The sequence below is a fragment of the Esox lucius genome, chromosome 17 (genome assembly GCF_011004845.1).
Source record: "Esox lucius isolate fEsoLuc1 chromosome 17, fEsoLuc1.pri, whole genome shotgun sequence".
NCBI classification, from domain to species: domain Eukaryota; kingdom Metazoa; phylum Chordata; class Actinopteri; order Esociformes; family Esocidae; genus Esox; species Esox lucius.
In genome coordinates this window covers 33,921,416-33,947,098 of record NC_047585.1, presented here as the reverse complement: position 1 = coordinate 33,947,098, position 25,683 = coordinate 33,921,416, and the positions used below count along the sequence as shown (strand labels likewise).

At 39.1% G+C, this 25,683-nt stretch overlaps 1 protein-coding gene across 2 annotated transcripts; it reads left to right on the top strand.

Annotated features, from left to right (window-relative positions):
* The first annotated feature begins 922 nt into the window (after positions 1-922).
* LOC105026478 (sodium- and chloride-dependent GABA transporter 2) lies at positions 923-25,417 on the top strand. 2 transcript variants are annotated; one of them, XM_010897959.4, is made up of 15 exons: positions 923-1,094; positions 8,571-8,779; positions 13,003-13,137; positions 15,361-15,501; positions 15,828-15,918; positions 16,830-16,962; positions 17,075-17,209; positions 18,272-18,375; positions 18,585-18,709; positions 18,924-19,036; positions 19,505-19,642; positions 20,696-20,798; positions 21,193-21,293; positions 21,383-21,553; positions 21,967-25,417. In XM_010897959.4, exons 2-15 carry the CDS (start codon positions 8,575-8,577, stop codon positions 22,120-22,122), a joined length of 1,851 nt encoding a protein of 616 aa, XP_010896261.2. In that variant the 5' UTR covers positions 923-1,094; positions 8,571-8,574; the 3' UTR covers positions 22,123-25,417. The 2 variants fall into 2 exon arrangements, with proteins under 2 accessions (XP_010896261.2, XP_019911368.2); XM_020055809.3 differs by lacking the exon at positions 923-1,094 and having other exon boundaries at positions 8,665-8,779; positions 13,068-13,137.
* The last annotated feature ends 266 nt before the right edge of the window (positions 25,418-25,683 follow it).

Genomic DNA, 25,683 nt, shown 5'->3' with positions numbered 1-25,683 from the left:
ATGATTATTGTTTGAATCTCATCAGATGTGGCTCCTGGTCATGTTCCTCTCTTCCTCTTGTCAAGCATGCCCTTCCTCTCCCTCAACTAGCTTCCACGGTGTCTGTCTCAATAGAGGGTACTAGGCTCACTACAAATGATATAGTGCTGATCGACCAGGATTGACCGGCCAATATACAACTTTGTGTCCTGGCATTTGTTGATTGACTGAACAGATGAACACAACTATTACGCAAATATTAACAGGATCAGTTTTAAACATCTTTTTACCAGAATGCAAACAAAACAATGTTATTTTAACATACGCTGAAAAATTTGTATTTCGAATTTTGCTAAACACTGTTAAGGATGTGCTATGATGGTACAAATGCAAAAAAAATTATTAAAAATGTATTGTGAATCCATTTGGAGATTTCATCACTGCTTTACGCCGTAGATACTGGGTGAGACACTGGGGAACGGGGAACGTGGGTGTGTTCAGAGCCCTGGTGGTGGCTTGGAAGGAAATGGGGCTTGTGGTTGTATTTTCAGTGGGCAGGTGTGTAGGGGTGTGGGCGCGTTCACGCCACAAACTCATGTCAACCTTTTTGCAAAATGCTTGGACACAGTTGAGAGGAACTAGAACTTGGCCACATGGTTACAAAGGCAGCAATACTTCCAACCTCTCGCATTCCAAAAGCATGTAATGTGCTTTACATTTATTATGTCAGTTTTTCCTGTTAAATTAGTCGTTTAAACTCTGTATCTCCCCCATACATTGTTTATTGTAAATGCAGGTGCCCTGCTGTCCATTCTTCCACATTCCACAAAACCACGCTTCTTGCAGCATTTAAAGAAACCCGCCTGTTACTGTTGCTTTCACAGAGCAAATGCCCACAGTGTTGGCTCCGCCTCTCATACACACAATCACATGCACACGCACACTCACCCACAAAACCTACATCTCTACATAGGTGCACTCATGGTTAGTTATGGGAAAGGAGTTTTGAAGGGAGAAACACAGGGTACAAATTTGCTTCCAGTGAAAGACACAAGGACGAGTCTTACTCCCTGACATAATACAACGGACTTCACATCTACAACTTCCTTCTTAAGGTACTCTCATTCTTGTTCACTCTATATTCTCCTTTCTTTCCTTTTGTGAACCTTCATGTAGTCTGTGAACAACTTTCTGTTTAAAATTTGACAGGCTTAACAAGATTTCTCTGTGATCACACAAATCTCCTTTAGTATAAAGAGATACAGAGACAGACCGGGAATTTAGTCAGTTGTAATTTTCTCAATATCCACAGCCAGTAGCACTGAATGTAGGCCAAAGGTTACAGCCCAGAGGCTCAACAGTGCCATTGAGAGCCGCAGTGTGTTTCTGTTTTGTTTAACACTACAGGCATGTGTAACTCATATAGACGTTCTCTTATTGCAGGCTTTTTTATTTCTTGCGATAGATAATTTCATTACTCATACTACTAATCTCATCCAAAAACTACAGTTAGTTGAAAGATTGGGCATGGGGGCAACAATTAAGTGAATGATGAGCCATACAAGCAGAGATATGTAGAAAAAGTATAATGTATAATATCACAGTCCAAAATTATTCAGACCTTTGAAATAATTAGCAATAAGAAAAGGTACCCTTAATGTCTAAATAAACAAAATTAAATTAACATTAACATTCTGCTTTTTTTGTACATGTCAGTCGTAAGGAACTTAATTTTATCCTTGAATGGCTTCCTGTTTTTCTGCAGTATAAACATTTGGTAAAATCCATCTATCACCTTGGGTGATGGCGAAGAACTCACATGGTTGTTGGCTTTCGTAAATCAGTGGATAAAAAGACATAAAAACCTAAATATACAACTTACCCTCTTTAAATAAAAAAGTTTAAAATAATTGAACAGCGATGATCCTGCCTTGTGGAAGAAAGTTTGAAAGTTTAACCTGCCACCTCACAGTGCCGAGGTTTTGGAGCCACAGTATTTTGAGAGTTACAGAATATGATTGCAACTTAGTGCCACCATGTGTCCAATTCTACTATTACATCCAACCTCCATGTCAGAAGACTGTTGAAGGTTTCAAAAAAAGCATCTGATTGAGAGCAACCAAAAAATGTAAGCGCCTGGAATTTGATGAACAGCCCTTGGATGGGAAGCTGTTGTTTCCAGGAATGATCTAATATCCCTTCCAATGTGTTCTCCAGTCAGGCTCCAGAATGAAATGACTGAGGGGGCTTTTTTTTATAAATGAGGGGACATATCTAATTAATTGCAGTGTTTATGGGGAAACAAAACGGGGGGGGGGGGGGGGGCACATATTCAATCTGGAGGGGCAGTGCCCAGCTTTGGCCCCACATCGAGCCAAGTATAAGAAAAAGCTAATTATTGTTACAAAGGGAGCTTTTAGAATGTACTGAAAAGGGTGCCAATAATTGTAAAAATATTTTTTGGGATGGAAATGCATTTATAATAGCAGTTTTCATTGTAATTGATTCTCTAGAAATACAATATGTTCTACATGTTGAATTATAGTTACAATGTAACTCATCAACTTAAATTTTATACAGCCTTTTTTGCTCCACTTCATCAAGAGTAGAGAACAGTAGAGCTTTTATTATCACAGGGGGACAATTTGTTTTGCAGCATTCTGCCAATTAATATTTAAATATATATATAAATATACATCTATATAAAACATCAATACAACAATATACAAAATACATAAATAGTAAACAATAAACAATAGATATAAATAATACACAACCCTCTATGACTAACTAAGTAAACTAATTACAGATGGAATAAATGAATATTAGAACCTGTTAGTTTTGAATTTGAGCAATCTGCTTTCTGAGGGAAGCAAAAAAACTCATCAGAAAAGGGGTGGTGTGCCTCTGTCAGAGTGGATTATGCCTTGCGAGGGTTACGTCTCTGATACAGGTTGGTGAGGCTGGTTAAATGGATACCAATAATCTTGCTACTGTTTAACAATGCCGTTTAATTTGTTTGTATGTTTCACAGTGAGGTTACCAATTTAACAGATCATGTTAAAGGTTATAACTAACTCAAAGATTAATGATATATAAAACCTAAGTTTTCTTATAAAGAAAATAAACTGATTTCCACTGGCACATATGGCATTCACATTTTCTTCAAAACTTAGCTTACTGTCTTAAAGTTCCAAGGAATTTGTATTATTGAACAATCTCCACTGAGTCACCATCTACCTGCATGAGTGTCAGGGAGCATCAAAGGAAATGAATAGTCACGTCCTTGGTTTTGCTTACATTAAGTTTCAAGAAGAGACGTTCACATCCCTCAACAAACCCCTCCACCACTGGGCCCTGGCTAAACTCCTCAATCTGTAGAAGACTCACAATAACAGAGTCCTCTGCAAATGTAATGATGTGTCTAGACTTGTAGTTGCTATGAGTTCCATTCCAGTGTGGGACATTTCACTAGACATGGGAACCTCCTGACACACATACCTCACTAATGCTGAAAAAGTTTTTTTATTTTTTTTTGTTATTATGTAAAAAAAAACACACATATTAATTTATTATAAATTACAGAATACAAAATTACTACACAATAATAATAAACATAACAACATGAAAAGAAGTGAAAACACAATTAAGTGTACAATGAAAATGGGTGTCAGTGTGTGTTTGTGTAGAATTAAAGTTTGTCATTTGTGGAAGAACTTAAATCTGTTTTGTTTATGAATTCACATTTACCAACTAACCTGCCTCTGGCAATGTTGCCTCCACTTTTTGACATCATTTTCTGTTAGACTATCCACGTTGTGGGGTTAAATTTCCCTTTCAGGCAAAAAGCTATTCAAAACTACATTTACCAGCAATCCCAGGATGCCTGTTTTGTCTGGACTGTTCTTCAAATTAAAAAATTAAAAAGATTTTAGCCCCCTGATGACTGCCCAGGAAGTGTTTCATGTTTTAAATTAAGGCATTTTGGTAACACATTGTCTCCGCAATGTCATCCCAACATAAGGACATAAGACAAATATATTATTGGTTTGAGAGAAAGTCTGAAATTCAGCACTTGTGGAACCAGCACTCATGGCTAAAAAAAGACAATCCGGTTGACATTCTGTTTGTGGAAAACTTTGACTTGTTCTTGGGAAATGCTAGGCTTTTCTAGGAAACTACAAAATAAACTGAAAGTAATGATTAGATTCCTTTACTATCATTTGTTAGTATAATATACATAGTCCAAGACAGGTTCATTTTGATGATGGTGGTGATGTTGTTGATTTAATCTGTGTGCATGCAGTAGCTTCAATGTTTAAACCATTCTGTGTTTTAGTTTGTTAGTTAACCATTACTTATGCAGGAACCCATTGAGACACATGCCTCTTTTGCAATACCCATAAATCATAAAATACAAATGTAATGAATCTCAAAACATAAAAAAAACAATTAAAGCACCTTAAAACACAATATATACATGCAAAAATAAGTAAACAAATATAGACATGTATATTTCAACATAGTAATAAAAAACACAGGAATCTGATCAACATTCTGAAATCAGATTTTGAGTCATCTAATTGTACATCAAACATCAACTAATCTTCATCTAATTTTAAGTAATACTGAAGATTGTGGCAAAATATTTATTTATGTATTTATTATGATATATAAATTGCACTTCATCTCAACACAAATAATTTGATTAAATAAAACAAATGTATATTTTTATTTATTTAACATGTACTACATAATACTGTATATTATGTGCATGTGCTACAGTGGGGAAAACAATTATTTGGTACACTGCCGATTTTGCAGGTTTTCCTACTTACAAAGCATGTAGAGGTGTCATTTTTATCATTGGTACACTTCAACTGTGAGAGACGGAATCTAAAACAAAAATCCATGAAATTTCATTGTATGATTTTTAAATAATTAATTTGCATTTTATTGCACGACATAAGTATTTGATCACCTACCAACCAGTAAGAATTCCAGCTCTCACAGACCTGTTAGCTTTTCTTTAAGAAGCCCTGCTGTTCTCCACTCATTATCTGTATTAACTGCACCTGTTTGAACTCGTTACCTGTATAAAAGACACCTGTCCACACACTCAATCAAACAGACTCCAACCTCTCCACAATGGCCAAGACCAGAGAGCTGTGTAAGGACATCAGGGATAAAATTGTAGCTACAGGACAATAGGCAAGCAGCTTGGTGAGAAGGCAACAACTGTTGGTGCAATTATTAGAAAATGGAAGAAGTTCAAGATGACGGTGAATCTCCCTCGGTCTGGGGCTCCATGCAAGATCTCACCTCGTGGGGCATCAATGATCATGAGGAAGGTGAGGGATCAGAGCTTTTTGGTCTAAACTCCATTCGCCGTGTTTGGAGGAAGAAGAAGGATGAGTTCAACCCCAAGAACACCAACCGTGAAGCATGGAGGTGGAAACATCATTCTTTGGGGATGCTTTTCTGTAAAGGGGACAGGACGACTGCACCGCATTGAGGGGAGGATGGATGGGGCCATGTATTGCGAGATCTTGGCCAACAACCTCCTTCCCTCAGTAAGAGCATTGAAGATGGGTCGTGGCTGGGTCTTTCAGCATGACAACGACCCGAAACACACAGCCAGGGCAACTAAGGAGTGGCTCCGTAAGAAGCATCTCAAGGTCCTGGAGTGGCCTAGCCAGTCTCCAGACCTGAACTCAATAGAAAATCTTTGGAGGGAGCTGAAAGTCCGTATTGCCCAGCCACAGCCCTGAAGCCTGAAGGATCTGGAGAAGGTCTGTATGGAGGAGTGGGCCAAAATCCCTGCTGCAGTGTGTGCAAACCTGGTCAAGAACTACAGGAAACATATCTCTGTAATTGCAAACAAAGGTTTCTTTACTAAATATTAAGTTCTGCTTTACTGATGTATCAAATACTTATGTCATGCAATAAAATGCAAATTAATTACTTAAAAATCATACAATGTGATTTTCTGGATTTTTGTTTTAGATTCCGTCACTCACAGTTGAAGAGTACTCATAGTTGAAGAGTGGGAAATCCTGCAAAATCGGCAGTGTATCAAATACTTGTTCTCCCCACTGTATATACCAATACAACCTACAAGGCCATTCTAAGATGCAATCAACCTGTCTGCCAGTGATGTGGAAATATATTGCAGTACTTACTGCAGACATTCAGGTTTCTGTTTAACCCCAACACCTAAGACACCATCTGGCAATTTATTTCCAGCAATGATCCCCTTGACTGTATACTGCATGCTTTTGATCCCCTTGCCTGTATACTTCATGCTTTTGATCCCCTTGTCTGTATACTGCATGCTTTTGATCCCCTTGTCTGTATACTGCATGCTTTTGATCCCCTTGTCTGTATACTGCATGCTTTTGATCCCCTTGACTGTATACTGCATGCTTTTGATCCCCTTGCATGTATACTTCATGCTTTTGATCCCCTTGTCTGTATACTGCATGCTTTTGATCCCCTTGTCTGTATACTTCATGCTTTTGATCCCCTTGTCTGTATACTTCATGCTTTTGATCCCCTTGTCTGTATACTGCATGCTTTTGATCCCCTTGTCTGTATACTGCATGCTTTTGATCCCCTTGTCTACACCGTTGCTAACTAATGATTACTAATGATTACTTGACAGAAATAATTAAACCATAGTACAAACAAAGTGAATTACTTACTTGTGATTTACCCAGTAGAGGTAAATCATGAGTAAGAATCCTGAAAAAGATACAGTATAAGCACAACATTTACAGTGCTGATCCCATGTTTCATGAGCTGAAATAGAATGTCTCAGGAATTTTCAGTATGCATAAAAAGATTAATTCTCTCAAATTGTGTGCACACATGCGGGCCTAATATTTATATGAACTGTAAAATCTTACATCTCAGTAAAATCTTTCAGATTGTTGAATGTTAAGCAACCTCACAGTACATCATTTGTTACAAGTACTATTCAATTTAATGGCAGCTGCAGTAGGCTACCTATTCAAACTAGAGTGAAACAACCTAAATGCCAGATGCTCCCTTAACAGAGAATTACATTCAAACATGTTTTCTTTGTTTTCTTCTTCACCCAACAAAGAACACTGAAAATTCTTATCAGTTCTGATTTAAATGAGACTTTTTGTCATTTCAGCCCTGTAGAGTTTACAAGGGGGATAGTAAAACTTGTTTTTACAACTCTAGATAGCCTTAGCAGCTAACTAGACAACAGTTAGCTTGCTTGGCAATCTGTTGAACATGGGGTTTGAAATTGTCATGTATGCATGCTTTCTTGTATGCAACTAAAGCTAGAGTATAAGCTTGAAAATACATGCTTTTTGTGAACTTCTTCGAGGCTAGTGGCACTGGACAGAGAGATCAATCTGTTGCTTGCTAGGTTAAGCCTTAGCAGCTAACTTGATCTAGATTGCCAATCTAATTGTTTAAATTGGCAATCTAGCCAATGTTATACAATGATAGCTCACTTTCAAGTTACTCTTTTACCTTTCAAAGAGAAATATGGCCAACTCAGCTGAACATTTCAAATCCATGTTTAATGTAATAACTCACATATTCCTCTATGTTTTTTCTGTCTTCCTCAATTCCCATGCTATATGGTCTCATTTATCCCTCAGTCAATCAGCATTCAAGACTGAAACTACTTGGTTTATAATACAAAATAGTCTATTGGCTCAAGAATATTTTGAAAATGTATATTTAAAAAAGATGGCAAGTGTTAAAAGGCTCTTTATTATACCTTATTAGGCATTGCTCTACCTTGGTAGACCTCCTTATTTAAAATAACATTTTAATACAAATGAGAAAATTAAACCTATTCAACAATAATTAGAGAAAAAGATGTGTGATTTAAGTGATTAAGATTTTTGATTTAAGTGATTAGGATATGTGATTTAAGTGATTAAGATATGTGATTTAAGTGTTCCCTTAATTATTTTTAGCTGTGTACATATACATATATATTAATTCATGAAACTATTGTTCTCCCTGATTTCAGTGTCTTCCAGCTCTGACTGAATTGTGTGTATTGTGTGTATCCCATGTATTTCCCATGTATATTTGAAACATAAAATATTGCAAACCCCATCTGAAACCCTTTTAATGCATTGCAAGTGCAGAAATTGGTTTAAAATTGCAAGCTAATGTGTTGATTTATACATTTTACATACATGTGTTGATTCATACATTATGCTATAATTGAAGTGCAGCATCCTGTAGGGACTGAGTAACCTTGGGGAAAATGAGCCGGCCTTCCCAACACTGTATTTTATCAGGGGGTGCTGATAATGGTTGAGTGTGGGACAGTATTTGTCGGAGGAAGTATCGTCCACACACAGGCAAACAGTGTTAACGCATAGGTAACAGTTAAACTGTAAAAGTGCATTTCGGAATCTGATCGGGGTGCTGATCAGACTCCCCCCCTACTTTGGCTATGGCCAAATGTAGCTGTTTGCCTTGTGTCAAAAGTTCACTATAAAAAATAACTTCTGTGTCCTTTTACAGTCTCTTACATGCCACTATGTATGGAGGTGTTCAGTGAGTTAAACCAGTTTTGTCTTCCTTAGTGTAATGGAGAAACATAATGATGCAAATAAGAGATTCTCCAAGCTGGCCCAGCAGGAGATGGGTTTAGTCCAACGTGTCCTTGTGCCCAGCACCAACGTTAGGGGACAGTGGTCTAGCAAACTGGAGTTCCTCCTGGCTGTGGCTGGACAGATCATTGGCCTAGGGAATATATGGAGGTTCCCATATCTGTGCTACAAAAATGGGGGAGGTAAGTCCTACACAATATTTCACTTAATCAGTCATTTAACAAAAATTTGATGTATGAAAAAATGAGATTATGTCATTAACATTGTCAATGCAAAAGAGCTAGTAATGATTTAGCACCTACTGTTAAATGGCATGTTATAGGATGGTCCATATACTTCTTTCTCGCAGTTCCACTTGGTTTTACGAGCAGCGATTTAGTTCCTCAGCTTTACTCCAGGTTATGCAAAAACAGAAACAAAGGCTCTCAAAACACACAAAATATCCTTATTTTACAAACAGCAGAGTATTTATTTCTGGTATTCTGTCTACTTTATTTAACAGAAATGTGGAGACAGGTAAATTAAGTTTTGCTGGAAGAACAGTGAGTCAGATTCCACCCCATGATGCAGCAGTGAATGTGCACTGCTGGTTTAGACCACTGGGCCAATCTGGGCCACTCAGTACTGTCTTCAGATGTCACATGAAATTGTATAACACAGACACAAATCCACAACGTTGTAACCCATTTTGGATTAACTCCAGTGAGAATTGATTAGGTGTGTATAGTGGAGTACATGTGAGCACCTCCTGTCAGTGAGAAACTTTTTTCTAAATGTTTCTGATTTGCACCTGTTGAATAAGGAATCACATGGTCTCTGGTGGTCCTTGGTGTCAGAAGCAGGGAGTGAGAACGGGAGAAGGATTTAACAGATGGAAAAAGAATAGGATTGCTGCTTCTGTTTACTATTTATAATATCTACTCTAATAGCTACCCCAACCTTCTGTATCAACATGAAGAGGGCAAGAGAAGCAGAAGAGATCCGGTGTGTTAATATAAACAAAAGTTAAAAAAAAATCACATGCTTCGTAAACAACAGGTTTAGAATGAGAGTGAAAGCCCATTTTTCAACAAGGCAGCATTAAAATAAGTAAGAGAAAGAAAAACAAATCCAGACCGATACTGAGAAATAAATCACAGTACTTAAACAATGAGTAACAAATAACACAAATGAATGACAAAAGTTCTGGAAATAACAAACGCCAACCATTATGTTAGTTACTAGTTAGTCAGGCTAAACAGGCAAGACAATAGTAAAAAGTAGATTGCCAGAACAGTATCTATGTGAGTATTTTTTTTCTTGGTATATTCATGAAATAGCATGGATTGAGTACATGCAATACATCAGTGGCCTAGGCCTTGTTTGTGAGAAAACTACAGATGATAAAATAATGGCCAGACCACGAAGACCCCCACCTTTTTGGCATTTTAAAAGGCTATTTAAATGTTGTAAGGCGTGGATAGAAATATTGACAGCAACATGCACAAACCGGACAACGAAGGTTAAACTTCATGAGCTTTTAGCAAGCTATAAAATAGGTTCAAGTTCATAGGCTGTCCAATTATGGATATTAGGCAATAAAGTTTAAATAAAGTCTCTACTATTCCAGCAGCAACAGCTTGAAGCACATCGGCAATCGCTGAGCTTAATGGTGAGTATAGTAGCCTGTAACGGTTTGAATAGCTCACCAGCATGTATATTCATTGGATGAGCCAGCAGGACACTAAGTTCAAGTTGTCTGTACTTTAGCAAATATATATAATGTTTATTTAATACTTTTTTTAATAATATGGCACCTTTTTCTACCTTATTTTAACTAGCCTGGGCTATAACTTTCCTGATAGTGTTGAAGTGTATGAATATATGCTTGTTATGTTTAGATAACAAAATAATATTTGTACGTTCAGTCAAAGCGCAACAGCAATTAGCCAATGGGCTTACAGTACTGGGATGCGTATTCTGGTTGGGATGTCTATAAGTACAGGACAACTGGAAGTTTCATGATATACACTCACCTAAAGGATTATTAGGAACACCTGTTAAATTTCTCATTAATGCAATTATCTAATCAACCAATCACATGGCAGTTGCTTCAATGCATTTAGGGGTGTGGTCCTGGTCAAACAATCTCCTGAACTCAAAACTGAATGTCAGAATGGGAAGAAAGGTGATTTAAGCAATTTTGAGCGTGGCATGGTTGTTGCTGCCAGACGGGCCGGTCTGAGTATTTCACAATCTGCTCAGTTACTGGGATTTTCACGCACAACCATTTCTAGGGTTTACAAAGAATGGTGTGAAAAAGGGAAAAACATCCAGTATGCAGCAGTCCTGTGGGCGAAAATGCCTTGTTGATGCTAGAGGTCAGAGGAGAATGGGCCGACTGATTCAAGCTGATAGAAGAGCAACTTTGACTGAAATAACCACTCGTTAAGCATTTGTGAAGCCACAACACGCACAACCTTGAGGCGGATGGGCTACAACAGCAGAAGACCCCACCGGGTACCACTCATCTCCAATACAAATAGGAAAAAGAGGCTACAATTTGCACAAGCTCACCAAAATTGGACAGTTGAAGACTGGAAGAATGTTGCCTGGTCTGATGAGTCTCGATTTCTGTTGAGACATTCAGATGGTAGAGTCAGAATTTGGCGTAAACAGAATGAGAACATGGATCCATCATGCCTTGTTACCACTGTGCAGGCTGGTGGTGGTGGTGTAATGGTGTGGGGGATGTTTTCTTGGCACACTTTAGGCCCCTTAGTGCCAATTGGGCATGGTTTAAATGCCACGGCCTACCTGAGCATTGTTTCTGACCATGTTCATCCCTTTATGACCACCATGTACCCATCCTCTGATGGCTACTTCCAGCAGGATAATGCACCATGTCACAAACCTCGAATCATTTCAAATTGGTTTCTTGAACATGACAATGAGTTCACTGTACTGAAATGGCCCCCACAGTCACCAGATCTCAACACAATAGAGCATCTTTGGGATTTGGTGGAACAGGAGCTTCGTGCCCTGGATGTGCATCCCACAAATCTCCATCAACTGCAAGATGCTATCCTATCAATATGGGCCAACATTTCTAAAGAATGCTTTCAGCACCTTGTTGAATCAATGCCACATAGAATTAAGGCAGTTCTGAAGGTGAAAGGGGGTCAAACACAGTATTAGTATGGTGTTCCTAACAATCCTTTAGGTGAGCGTGCAAGACGTGTTTTGGAATCTCATGAACAATAGTCTATCAAATGCTGCAATAAATAACTGAATTACTCTCTACCTTGACGACCTGGTACGCGATCATTATTTCAACCACTATACCAAACGGCTGATTCCTAACAGCAGTCTATGATATGGGAATGTCAAAGGGAGGAGAGGAAGGCAGCTGTGCAGTTATAGAATAATAACAGGGTGAGTCTACAAAAGCAGAGCGAACTCACTCCCTTTTAGCTCATATTGGTTTACATGTTTTAAAGCTTAATCAATCAATCAATCAATCAAATGAATTTATAAAGCCCTTTTTACAACAGCAGTTGTCACAAAGTGCTTTACAGAGACACCCGGCCTTAAACCCCAAGGAGCAAACAACAAGGAGCAAAACTCCCTAAGAAGGCCGAATTTTAGGAAGAAACCTAGAGAACACATGGTCTTATGGTACATATAGTAGTTTTTTTTAATATCCAATATTTTAGGAAGCTATTTAGCATTTAGCAGCTCTATATTTGACTTTGTTTAAAAACATATTTTTAACTAACACTCAATCTACTATTTTCAAGCAACCACTTGGTTTGGAAGTAAGTTAAGAACCGCTCAATAATTTGAAGTAGTAAAGTGATGAATTAAATGAAAAATGCTGTTCCAAGCATTCCTGGAGTCATTAAAAGAGAGACCTCCGCCACTCCAACAGTTTAGGAACCTTCAATTTGTTAAATAGATATCAAACTTAACATGCAAGCTAGCAAATCATAATTGGATGATTCCAATTATCAGGGATGTGCTGGACAATCAAGTCCGATCCATGGAGGCTCCACCTCGCAACTTACATGACTTAAAGGATCTGCTGCTAACGTCTTGGTGCCAGATAGCACAGCACACCTTCAGAGGTCTAGTGGAGTCCATGCCACGAAGGGTCAGGGCTCTTTTGGTGGCAAAAGGGACCTGCACAATATTAGACAGGTGGTCATAATGTTATGGCTGATCAGTGTATGAACCCATAGAGTGCGGTGCCAAGTCAATGACTGACAGGGAATATGATAACTTAGGGGTTTAGGCCTCTTGGGAAATTTCGAGTTTATTTTAGAACTTAAGCTGAAACTCTTATCCAAAGTGACATACCACATTAGTGAAAGCATTCGTTTAGCAAATTGTTGCTACTTGCGTTTTAACTTGTTTTGTTTTTAAGGGGTGTTCTTCATCCCTTATGTGCTCTTCCTGTTCACCTGTGGCATTCCCATCTTTCTCCTGGAGACTTCCATGGGCCAGTACACCACGCAAGGCAGCATCACCTGTTGGAGGAACATATGCCCTCTGTTTGAAGGTAAAAATCAGAACAGTATTCATGATGCAGCATTTGGAATGCTTACCTAAAATTGCGTTCCCTCTGTCATAGACATAATGATCTAAAAGGCTAATCGGATTCTATATTTGACCGTAACACTTAAGTGATTTTGCAGACAGATTAATCCAGATTGATTTACAGTGAGTATATGGATTTTTACTTTTATACCTTTTCCTTCAGGGGTCTTGATGTACAGCATTCACGTTAGAAATTAAAAGTTTATGTTGTACTTTTTAATGGATTTTAAAGTTAGAATTTTAGAGTTTCTGTTGCACTTAAATTGTACTTACTATGCTGGGTTGTGTGTTTGTCCCATCTTGCTGGCTTAACTATGCTCTCCAGTCATCTGATCATCCTAAATAGATTGCCAAGCTCTGCCAAAAAACATTCTGTTCTCACAAAGGGAGCTCATCCTGTTTTAAATTCCAGTCAAGATTAGGTTTGTAGCAGGTCTTTTGGGGAGGCAGATGCATTACTCTTTTTCAATAGATGATCTCATAGTTATGTCGTATTGTGACGCAATGGCGTGTGGGTATTGTGTCAGTTATCCGATGCCCAAGTCAATCAATTTAATTCCGTTTGGTGGACCTTTTCATAGTTATTCTGACAAAACTAGGTATTCCTCCACTTAATTATAAAGGCTTACAACATTATTCAACGCAATTATTTATTATTATTCAGCCATTCTTGAAACATATCCTAGTGTGGATAAACAACTTAGAACACAGTAGATGTATGTTGCTATAGTAACCTTAATACGGAAGTGTAGAACACAGTAGATGTATGTTGCTATAGTAACCTTAATACGGAAGTTCTATTTTTCAAACACAACATATCACATAAACAAGAGGGTGAATATTTTGTTTTGGTCGGGTCGAGGAAAAATTTGTAAAAAGCTTTGGTCAAGTCTCTCACTCAGGTCCACGCCAGCCGCACCCACTCCAGGTCCATGCTAGCAGCGTAAGAAATGTGTTGACTTACGTGTTCACGTATTTAAATCTAGGTAGCATGCATTTGCGTTCATATGGAACGCAGATCTTAAGAGATTGCACTGCAACAGGATAACATTGGTTGTCACTTATTTCATGTTTTTTATTGAGAAGCAATGATTGTTTTGTGAGGTAGGACCTTTTAGCTGGAATGAGATATCAGATGGATGATATTGTGACCTGATTTTTTTTTATCATTTAAAATAAGTATTTTCTTTCATATGCATTTTTCTGGCCAGTCTAGAGTTGACACCACATCATGTGGCATTTTTATATGTGAAAAATTGGTGAGGCACAAACCATTTCAAAATGTAGGATACTTACCAGTAAAGCTACAAAACTCCCTCTTGATACTGATGTGTTTATTTAACACATCAACAAACAGCGTGGCTCCACAAAACACTTTTTAACGACAGAGCGGTTTGCTTCTACCAGGTGTTGTAGTACACATACTGGAGAGAGAGAGAGAGAGAGAGAGAGAGAGAGATCTTCTTGTGTAATTGCTCAACTTCTCTCTCACACAAAAATTATCAGAACCAATGTGCCTACAGGGCCATTCGCAAACAGCAATGAGCTCAACACCACTGAAGGCCACAACGAAGCGGAAAGATAACGTTTTAGGGATACAGATCCATTCTATGACAACATCCTTAATATATAAGCATGGACACACTGACACTCGTCACCATCTATATCAATTGATCCAACACAAAAATATGACCAATGCACGAACCAGCACCACAAAGGCAGTATGATAGCTTTCACTCACCAAGGCTGAGGGCCCACCAAGAGTTTTCCAAGCTTCCAAAGTGAACTTAGTTTATGTAAACGTCTGACCCACTGGAATTGTGATATGCAAAATTATGGGTGAAACAATCTGTCTGTGAACAATTTTTGGAAAAATGACTTCTGTCATAAAGTAGATGTCCTAACCAGTAGTTTTAATGACAACCTAAGCGTATGTAAACTTCTGATTTCTACTGTATGTAGAATGTGCATATATTTTCATGCTCATTTTTATGGTTTGAAACATGATTTTGTTACAGATCCTAGTTTCCTATACAATAAAAAAAAACGCAGAAACGTATAAAACAGACATTTTAAAACAATATATTTCATGAGCATTTACGTCGTTACGAGTCTGTGAACTGGTAACGTTGTTATTCTTCTTGATTATACTTTTATTACTGTCATCCTTGTCAATCCTCCTCAGGTCTGGGTTATGGGAGTCAGGTGGTGGTCCTATATTCCAGCATCTATTACATCATCATCCTTGCCTGGGCTTTCTTCTACCTCTTCTCTTCATTTAGCTCGGAGCTCCCCTGGGCCAGTTGTAGAAACAGCTGGAACACAGGTATGTGTGTGTCTGTGTGCATGTGTGTATGTGTATATGTGTGCGTATGTATATATTTTATGTACTGTATTTCTATACTGCTTGTTATGCCACACCTATTTGGATTAACAAGGGAAGCAATTGACTTGCCATTGCCAACAGCACAATATCCGGTTCACTTCAGTATGTTTGGGAATGGACATGTGTATTTGTTACTGAGCTCACATGAGTTTCCTACACTTACTGACATCACTGGGTTATTACTGTTTTAATTTCAATGTAATTTCATTGTTTTAAACAAGGGATCTTTATCCAGGCTTGCTGTTGTGTCATTTTCTCCTGAACAGCTACCTGCCTGGAGTTTGACAGGACAGTAGGAGGAAATCTGAACAGGACTGTAGTAGGAAATATAACATCACCAGAGAAAGAGTTCTGGGAGTGAGTATACCAAATAATCGGCATTTATCAACTCCCATCTACTTTCAACAGCAGTTAGCAAATAATCTCCCATGAGCAATGTATGTTTCAGAGATCAGTCTACTATGTAACTTTATCTCTGTCTGTGGTCCCCTCAACCAGGCTAGTAGCTAGCTGGCCAGTAGTTCAGTTATTCAAAGTAGATAAGGAACACAATTCTTTGCACAATGCTTAATACCAACTTATATGACTCTCAATCAGGTATCGCTACCTCACCCACTCTCATGGTAGATACGGACAAACATTATGCTAATTCAGTTTAGAACAACCCAGGGTATATTGCTATGTAATAATGTGGGCCCCGTCTCATTACAATATCTCCCCTGTATGTTTGAAGACTTGAAGGTTTATTTGCGTCCTCTGAGACAGTGTCCACTGCTCTATGTGAGACCCTCAGGCAAAGCCAGGGCACCACGACCAGGACACTACATTACTGTTATGATATGTGACCTGCTCATTGAAACTCAAGGGTGTTGGCTTTCTTGCATGACACTCATCCTCACTGTGCCCACTGTGTTTATTATAATCTGAATTTTTCCTCCTACAGTCTGTCTCTTACTTAGAGAACAAAATATTAGCAAAACTTGCCCAATAGCGGGAGGGCTGGAGGCAACATATAGTTGCGTGCAGAGCTCAGGTTTAAGACAGCTGTTAATCAAAACCCATACGGGACTGAAGTAGAAAGCCTGAGCTCTGACGTTGTCTATAGGATGTCAATGTACACTCACCGCATTTTAGTGTCCAAGTCTCCCATTTCCAATCTATATATAGGTATGACTGTATATACTTACAGATGGACATGATTTATATGCCTTGGAAGGTGCAGAGTGAAAACAGTGGTACAGTATTCTAACTACAAATATTATTTGCAGGAGAAGAGTTTTGAATCTCACAGACAGTGTCTCCAACCTTGGTAATGTTCGCTGGGAGCTAGCGCTATGTCTTCTTCTGTCCTGGATTATCTGTTACTTCTGTGTCTGGAAAGGAGTCAAGTCTACTGGGAAGGTAATGTTGGTTCTCCACCATTAACCCTAATGACCCCAGGAATGCTGTAGAGATGTAATATAACCCATATACTTAGGTAATGTAATGTTGGTCTGGCCCCCTCCCTCCTTAGGTGGTTTACTTCACTGCCACCTTCCCTTATGTGATGCTGGGGGTGTTGCTTGTTCGCGGACTCACACTGCCGGGGGCCATAGATGGCATTAAATTCTACCTCTATCCAGATCCAGCCCGCCTCGCGGACCCACAGGCAAGAATAAAGAATACAAAATCATGTGAAATGGGCCATGCATTATTTTGCTAACTTGTTATTTAACATGCGTTTTGTCTGGCTGATTTTCTGCTGTTTGGAGAACTGTCACTGATTTTCTGGTTGGCATGAAGCATTCAATTTGTTCTGATCAATGATGCCTTCTACATAGTCCAACCTCGCTCACTTAAACTTTGTGTGTAGGTTAGTTATTCACCCATTCGTAAGTCACATTAGTTTACTCATCTTAAAAAAACCTTATAACCTTAAATTGGGATTTATTTTGGGTTATTATATGTACTTGTTTCAGATGAAAATGCCATACAGTAAAAGTAATTTTATGTTGAAGTTAAGGATATACGTAAGTACCCCAAATTAAATTACACAAAGGGCTTTAATGTATATTTACCTTGAAAATTAATTACGGGAAACAAAGGGCAAAAAGGGCAACAAAAAGATTCCATTAAAAATATAAAACGCACTGTATATGCATAATGATTAGATATAAGATTATATATGTATATTTGTAGAATGCAGTATTGAAATTAGTAGCCTGTCTGTTTCAGGAGTGAGCCCCCTTGCCGTTCCTTAACCTTATTCCGCAAGACACACAAGATCAGAACAGACACTGATGACATTGATAAAGGCTAAGGCCAAGTGTTTGTCTATTTACCTGTGAATTAAAAATATTAAAAGAAGCCTTAACATTTTGGAGTAAATCACTGCAGTCACCTTGTCAAGGCTCAGTTACCTTTATAAACTAATCCCAATGTAGAGTATTTCATGAAGTGTTATTCTTGAATTTAGTGTAGCATAATCTCATATTTGATTTCGTTTTTTCGCAAAAATACTTGAGCTGTCTACTCTTTTGGGGGGCTTTATGATTCAGGACTTTGTAGGTATGTACAATACCATATAAAAAAGAAACACCCATAATTTCAAAGCGAGTGCCTTCCCTGCTGACTTATTATAGATCCAAATAGTAATGTCTGGGATAAGACTATAGTGTATAGGAACTGTGAAACTGTGACATGTATTGTGTATTTCTGGTGTGTCTCATAGGTGTGGATGGACGCCGGGACACAAATATTCTACTCCTATGCTATTTGCATTGGCTGTCTAATCGCTCTTGGCAGCTACAACAAGTATGACAACAACTGTTACAAGTGAGTAGAAAAATGTGTTAAATAATTGTAAGTGTACAAATGTACCCAAGTACTAAGCTATAAATAACATGCAGGCAGAATGTTCTCTGTTGCCTGCAAAAACACTCCTTGTTCGCACTCTTTAAAGGTTGTGAAAGTATGAACTCTGTGTTAGAAATCATTACAATGTGACTGCGTTGTGACTAACAGGGAAGTGGCTATATTTTTAGGGACTGTATGTACCTCTGCTTACTGAACAGTGGAACCAGCTTCATTGCTGGTTTCGCTATCTTCTCTGTACTTGGGTTCATGGCCTATGAACAAGGGACAGATATCTCAACAGTTGCCGATTCGGGTAAGTAGAAGAGCAGCCGTGACATAATACACACTGAATGTAGGATTAAATACATTAATTAAAAAGGTTTAACAAATGCACAAACAAATGAGCAAATCCTATCAGGTAGTGCTTTGTAGATAGACATTTATCTGAGCCTATCAAGGGACTAACTGTTCCCTTTGGCCCACCCCTGAGGGTTCAGTAAAAGGTTTACTTGTGGTTCTTAATTTAGGTCCGGGCCTGGCATTCATCGCCTACCCTCGTGCTGTGGCCATGATGCCAGTACCCCAGTTCTGGGCCATCTGCTTCTTCATTATGATCATCCTACTGGGACTAGACAGTGAGGTAAAGTAGTGTCCCTGAAGACCTAAGAAATGATTTGTGTAATAAAGGTTAATAATAATTACAAACCAATATTAGAATACATTAGATTCAACTTTATTGTCTTTGAACAAGTACAAGTACAGTACAACAAAATGCAGTTTGCGTCTAACCAGAATTTCAAATAGAGGAGGGAAGAAAATGTGTAAGTATTATGTATATGTGTATACAAGTGGAATGTATATGTGTGCAGTTAGTGCAAATGCATTACATATGGCAATTCTAAATGTGTAGTGGAAGCAAGTAGAGGAGGGCAGAAAATGGTTAAGTATAGTGTATTTACTAGTGAGATAAATAGTTGTGCTGGTACAGGTGGAAATAACAATAGAGGTAACAATCAGAGAAGACACTAAATTCAATGTGAAATATCATGTGAAATATTAGGTAAGGACAAACATTCCACTGAGACCTTTCCCAACATCTCTGCTTAAGTTTGTAGGTCTGGAGGCTCTGATGACAGCCATCTCAGACATGTATCCCTCCTTCTTCCTGGTAGGCCATAGACGTAAACTCCTCCTCCTCCTCATCAGTGTGGGTTGCTTCTTCATTGGCCTTGTCATGGTCACAGAGGTAAAAGGTCACCTGAAGTCAGCATTATATAAGGCCATCATCATTTGACCAACCATGACAGTAAGCACCAAACACGATAGTATTTGGATTTTGACACATTTTGATCTTTGGCTATGGATTCCAGTGTTTTGGACTTAAAACAATACAATGACTATGGGGTTAAAGTGCAACCATTTAGAGATGATAGCAAGGCTTGTGCATATTACACCCATTTCAGGCATTACATAAAAAGAATATGCCCGCAAGTACCGAACATGACTACTTTATTGTGCATAATGTTACTCAGTCAAAACAGTTGCAGGACTATGTAGGAAGTTCTTACATGGTTAGAAATAAAAGCTGACACTCTGCACTGTGTCCACATAGTTAATGTATTATTTCATGCATCTACTTTTCCTCTCTTAATAGATATTAACAGAATTAAAATTGAGTGAAAGAATAATCTGGTGAGGAGTGAACTGTGTTATTTTGCTAGTATATACCTGAAACTGCCAGAACTGGTAGGTAAGTTAAACAATGTAGGTCTATCTTCTACGGTCATTCATTGTTGAGATTCATTTACTGACATTCACCAAAAAGTTGAATAAAGAAATAAGAGTTCAGCAGCTTTTGAATGGCGCAACAGTAACGTCACTGCCTCAAAGTTTAGCTGAATCCTTGCAGAAAGGAGTTCATATCTTGGTCAGGGCATTCTATCAGTGCTCAGCACTGTGCAAGGTTGATGGGTAGATGTTAGACAGCCTCCTCATGATTTAGCGATATTCCTGTCGTGGTTGTTGGCCAGAGAGTGTGCTCTCTTGGCAAGCAGATGTGGTCAAGCAGATGTGCATTGGAGGAGACACTTTGACTTTCCCAAAACCTGATGGGATATACTGCGATCAGTCAAGGCCACTGTAGGACAGTGGACATTATAAAATGAAGGCATTGCAGAAAAGCAAGACGAAAGATAATGTTTCACTTAGAATATTGTTTTAAGTATGAATGTGGATATCTAATTGTCCTGTTCTCAATATGAATGTTTTTCATACACTCCCTATCCTCTGCTATTTGTAGGGAGGCCTGTATATATTCCAGTTATTTGACTACTATACCTGCAGTGGAATGACTCTCCTTCTCTTTGCTACACTACAGTCAGTGTGTATCAGTTGGGTTTATGGTGAGTCCTGCCTGCTCACTTTTATTCCCAGTAGCTTTGTATTTCAAGCTATTTACAAGCATATAGAAACATATATTTTCTACTATGGCATTTTTGTGTGTTTACATTCATATTCTAATTGCAGGATCAAAGATTTCATGAATTACAGATAATCAATCAGAAATCCTCAATGCAGGTTAGGTTTATTTAGGATGGTTCTACATTAAGGATGTCATCCCAGTTACCCTTCTTGTAGACACGGTCCCTTTGAATGTCAATTTAAAACCGTTTGAGTTGGATTTTCTATTCTGCAATTATTTTAATGTTTGCTTGGAGCTTATTTGACCAACCAATTGGTCTCCTTGTTCGGAAAAGGGTTTTGAATCCCTGTTGTTAAATGATGTTTACTCCACAGGTGCTGACCGTATGTATGAAAATATAGAAGACATGATCGGCTATCAACCATTACCCCTAATTAAGTACTGTTTGAAGTATGTCACTCCAGTCATCTGCACGGTAAGAGTTATTCCACAAACATTTGTTTCCAAATGTATTTACACCAAACATGGTTATTATACAACCACCCTCCATGTCTGTTTTTCTAGGCTACATTTATCTTCTCGTTGGTTAAGTTCACCCCTCTGAAGTTCAACAACAAAGTTGAGTATCCATGGTGGTGTTATGTCATTGGCTGGTGGTTTACTCTCTCCTCCACACTCATGGTGCCTCTGTGGATGATCTACATTGTGAGCGTCACCCCTGGCACGCTACGACAGGTACACTCGTGAATTCTGTTTCACACGTTTTCCCCCCATTCCTATTTTGGGATTCTCAGTTTGTGACGGTGGCCGTGCCTCATGGCGTCAACTCCCAGCACACTTGGGAGAGTTCCCTGCCAGGCACTTCTGCTTCTGATCGCACCCCTCACTTAAACAGCAAGTTTCCGCCACGATATATAACTTCCTGAATTCTTCCAGGTCACTCTGCTCATCCACTCACTATAATTGCATCCAATTCAGTCCTCTTCATTCCGGCTATGCTAAAACCCAACATAAACCGAGTGCTTCGTGCAACCACCTCTGGGTTCTGATTGTTCTAACTGTCACCAGTATTATGTTTGTGTGATTTCTTTGGCGGTCTCTGTTTACATCCTCTTTGAATAGTTATTTTTTGTCCTCTACTTCTTCAGAGACTGTCCATCCTCACCACCCCATCAGATAAACTTCCCATGAGCAAGGCCCAGAAGAAGGAACTCCAGGCCAGGCAGTCAGATCAAGACAAGTCCATGGAGGAAATGGAGATGCCAACCTCGGACAACAAACACAGAGATACTGGCCCTCTGTAAAGTCTCTCTCAACCACCATCGCTACAGGCCTGGAGACAGCCAATCATTCACTCTCCTAAAGTTCCTGAGCTGAACAATCCAGTGAAGAGGTCTTTTTTGATCCCGGTACTGATATCCAAGCCAACATGTGCCTTTGAATCTCCCTTCTGAATAGACAGAATCCACATTTTTTTTGTGGCAAAATCAAAACCAGACTAGACTGGAACCAGTCCAAAAGGAGTCCAAACGTGGATGTAAGTCAGTATGAACATGTATCAGACCCATGTTTATCTGAAATACTGAACATGAATGTATAAGTGCCATGTAAGCCTGGCTAATTATTAAAAAATTCACATGCATTTTCTGTTGTAGCCAGGACTTGCTCAGGGTCGTAGTAAATTCATAAAGGCATCCCTTTTTTCAAATGTTGAAGGAAGAAGGAACTTTGTAGTGATATGAAATCTGTGAAGGTGCAGTGTTGTTTGGCATCTCAATTCAGTGGGACATTCTAATCTCACACCAATGAGCCTGTGTGCTTCCTCAGAGGAGCAGACATAGAGGGTGGAGGTAGCTCCCCACACTTGGACAAAACAACAAACAAGTCAAATGGCATTCATGGATTAATTGGGTTGTGGTTTGGTCTTCTAATTTGTGTCTCATAAAGGGATGAGCACTCTAAGGGTTTGTTAATGTTCATGTTAAGTATCGTTGTCACGTTGTAGTGCCCTCTGCACCGTTCAGTATTGTTATCATCCTCACCTGTGTTCCTGCTCACTGCCCCTATTTCATTTCCTTCTTTCCTCGTGTGTGTTGTTGGTCATTGCGTTTGGATTTCGTTTCCGGCTGTAACATTTCTCCTAGTTTAATATTTAGTCCCGTTCTCCCTGAACCTGGTTCCTACTGTCGCCTTCAGACAAGACAGAATGACCCACCACCAACAAACGACACAGAGGTTGAACGGAGAACTTTGGAGAGTGGGCAGGCGACTGGTCAATAGCTCCCCCCAATATTTCGGGGGGGAGCCGGGGGTGCAGAAACCAGCGGGAGGGTTAGACTGTCACAGGGGAGTGCCAGCGGCTTTTGGATGCAACTGCTTTCCTGCTCTGGCGTGGGATCCCTGTGAAGGCGAATCCGAGAATAAGACAGGCTCTGCCCCAGCAGTTATTCTAAACACAAGAGTTTCCAGCGGGAAATGGGCCCTATGAGGTTCCCAGGAGTTCAGTCACCTTAAAGATGCACTAGGTAGGATTTTCAGTAAAAAAACAATTACAGCATTTTGCAATTACTTGCCAGTAAGAAAGCACTTCCACACCAATGCCCGATGGAGAATGAAGTTTGTGTCTACATTATAATAATATGAAAAATAGAATTTGGATTTGTCGTCCTGGACTCTAGCTGCCATCATAGTTTCTTACAGTGAGCAAACTTCACTCCCTATGGTGTACTTCTGCTATAAATATCTTCCAGACCAAATGTGCTGTCTAAAAATAAGCCAAGGATAAGGGCTCGCCTCATAAAAGGTGATTGGCAGGAAGGCCCACTTCACCGTAGATGACTGGCTGGAACAGGATTGGCTGGAAAGTAGTGGAATGCTCCAAAAATTACTAATTGACATTAAAGGGCCTAATTAGCTTACAGGACAAAACATTTGTTTTCTACTGAAATCCTACATAGTGCAGCTTTAATAGGGTCCCTCTCCCAGCCACCCAGGTCCTGTCCTGAACCACTGGTCATTCATCAGTTCCGGGGGCAGCGTCTCCGTCAGCCCTTCCTGTGTCGTCTTTGGGGGCTGGCTTTTCTTGTTTCTACAGGGTTCCAGGTTCGGCGGCAGGCAGATTTGGTTTAATTAGACTTTTTTGACCGTTGAGGAGGATACTGAAAATTGCTGTTATGCACAGCAATACATTTCCTTGTGTTTGAAAGAAAAGCCAATTTTTTTCTCAGATAAAATAACATAACATTGATGAGAAATACTGGGTAGACATTGTTAATGTTGTAAAGGACTGTTGTGGCTGAAAACGGTTGATGTTCCGTTCTGCATGTTTTAGTTCTATTTAAACTGAGGACAAAAACTTTAGAGTTTCTCGTTTGAGAAACAGATGCCTCACAGGTTTTAATTAGCAGCTCCAGTAAACCAGTCTCAACGTGAAGAGTGAAGAGGTGACTCCAGGATGCTGGCCTTCTAGGCAGAGTTCTTCCTCTGTCTGTCACGTCCTGGCACACTAGGCTTGTGATGCCATTGAGTCCAACACCCTCTCTCCCTCACCTCATCACTGTTTTCATTGATTATTGCCCGCATCTGTTTTACTTCATCATGGACCCTATTGAAGTTCCTGAGTCCCCAATGTATCCTGTCGGTCTGTGTTTGGTTATTAGGGTTGCCACCTTCAATGTGGAAAAATAAGGGACACCTTGCCAGCAGCCCCAAGCCCAGGGGAGTCCTCCCCAATGAGATTTTGAATGTCAGACATTTAATTTTCTGCATCCTGGTGAATTTTTATGCAACAATTTTTGCTTTTTATGCATACATTTCAAAGTTCTCTGCTACTCTCAACATGAATGTTATGGAAATAGAGTCAATAGGAGTAAAGAACAGTTACATTAATTATATTAAGGTTTAAAACATCAGATCATAGACATGGGCAAGAAGTTTGGTCTTTCAATATAAAGTATTTGGTATATTTGGAAGAAGCAAGAACCACTCCCCAGGAAGGGTGGGGTAGTCGAGGTTTTTCTGTAGCTGCTCCCATGCTCTGGAATAGTCTCCCATCCCACATTAAGTCCCGTTCCACCACTGACAATTTTAAATCAAATTTAAAGACCCACCATTTTTCCCTTGCTTTTAGTTCAGTCTGAGGTTGTTCTTTGATTTTTGTCAAGTCCACTCTTCACTTACTTTTAATGTTATCTTATTGTGTTTTAATCTGTTTTTGGTTTTATTCCATTTCTGTTAACTTCTTATTGTTTTAGTTTGATTTGATTTAATCATTTTAGTTGTCTGAAGTGTTCTCCCTTTTAGTCTTGCCCTCTGTATTATATGTACTATTGTATTATATTTTGTTTTGTTGCCTTTTATGTACAAGTCCTTTAATCACGTCTACAGACCCGGCAGCAAAGGGCGCCCAAAAAAGGGTTTGGGTTGGATGCTTCCCACTACTGTATTTCACTAATCACTGTTGGGAATGTAGGCTAGCTCTTTTGCCTTCATCTGCAAATGCAATCAAAGATGTGCTTTAAGTGATGTGATCACTAAGCTACAAAGAATGTGTAACTACTGTACATGTAGTCACTAAAAACTTTTGAATTTGATTGACAACTGTGTATTTTGCTAATATATAGCTTCAGCAAGCCATGCATGAAAAAATGATTTGCTTTCCATCCCTTGTGAAGTAACTATTCTATGTTGGTTAAGTTGCATAAACACGCCCGTCCATGGAAATCAAAAGCCCGTCCAACATGTTTGTTCTAGAGCCTGCATGTATAGGGAAACTTGGGGGAACCACCCCTTATGGGAAATCTGTATTTTCTGACATAAAAAGCAAGGTTTGGTATATATGAAAGTATTGACTATAGTCAAACAAA

Excerpts from the sequence above, each read along its gene's own strand:
- LOC105026478 (XM_010897959.4), top strand. The coding sequence starts at position 8,575 with ATGGAGAAACATAATGATGCAAATAAGAGATTCTCCAAGCTGGCCCAG. Across the intron at positions 18,710-18,923 it reads CTCAACAGTTGCCGATTCGG|GTCCGGGCCTGGCATTCATC; the intron begins GTAAGTAGAAGA and ends TTCTTAATTTAG. Across the intron at positions 20,799-21,192 it reads GTGTATCAGTTGGGTTTATG|GTGCTGACCGTATGTATGAA; the intron begins GTGAGTCCTGCC and ends TTTACTCCACAG.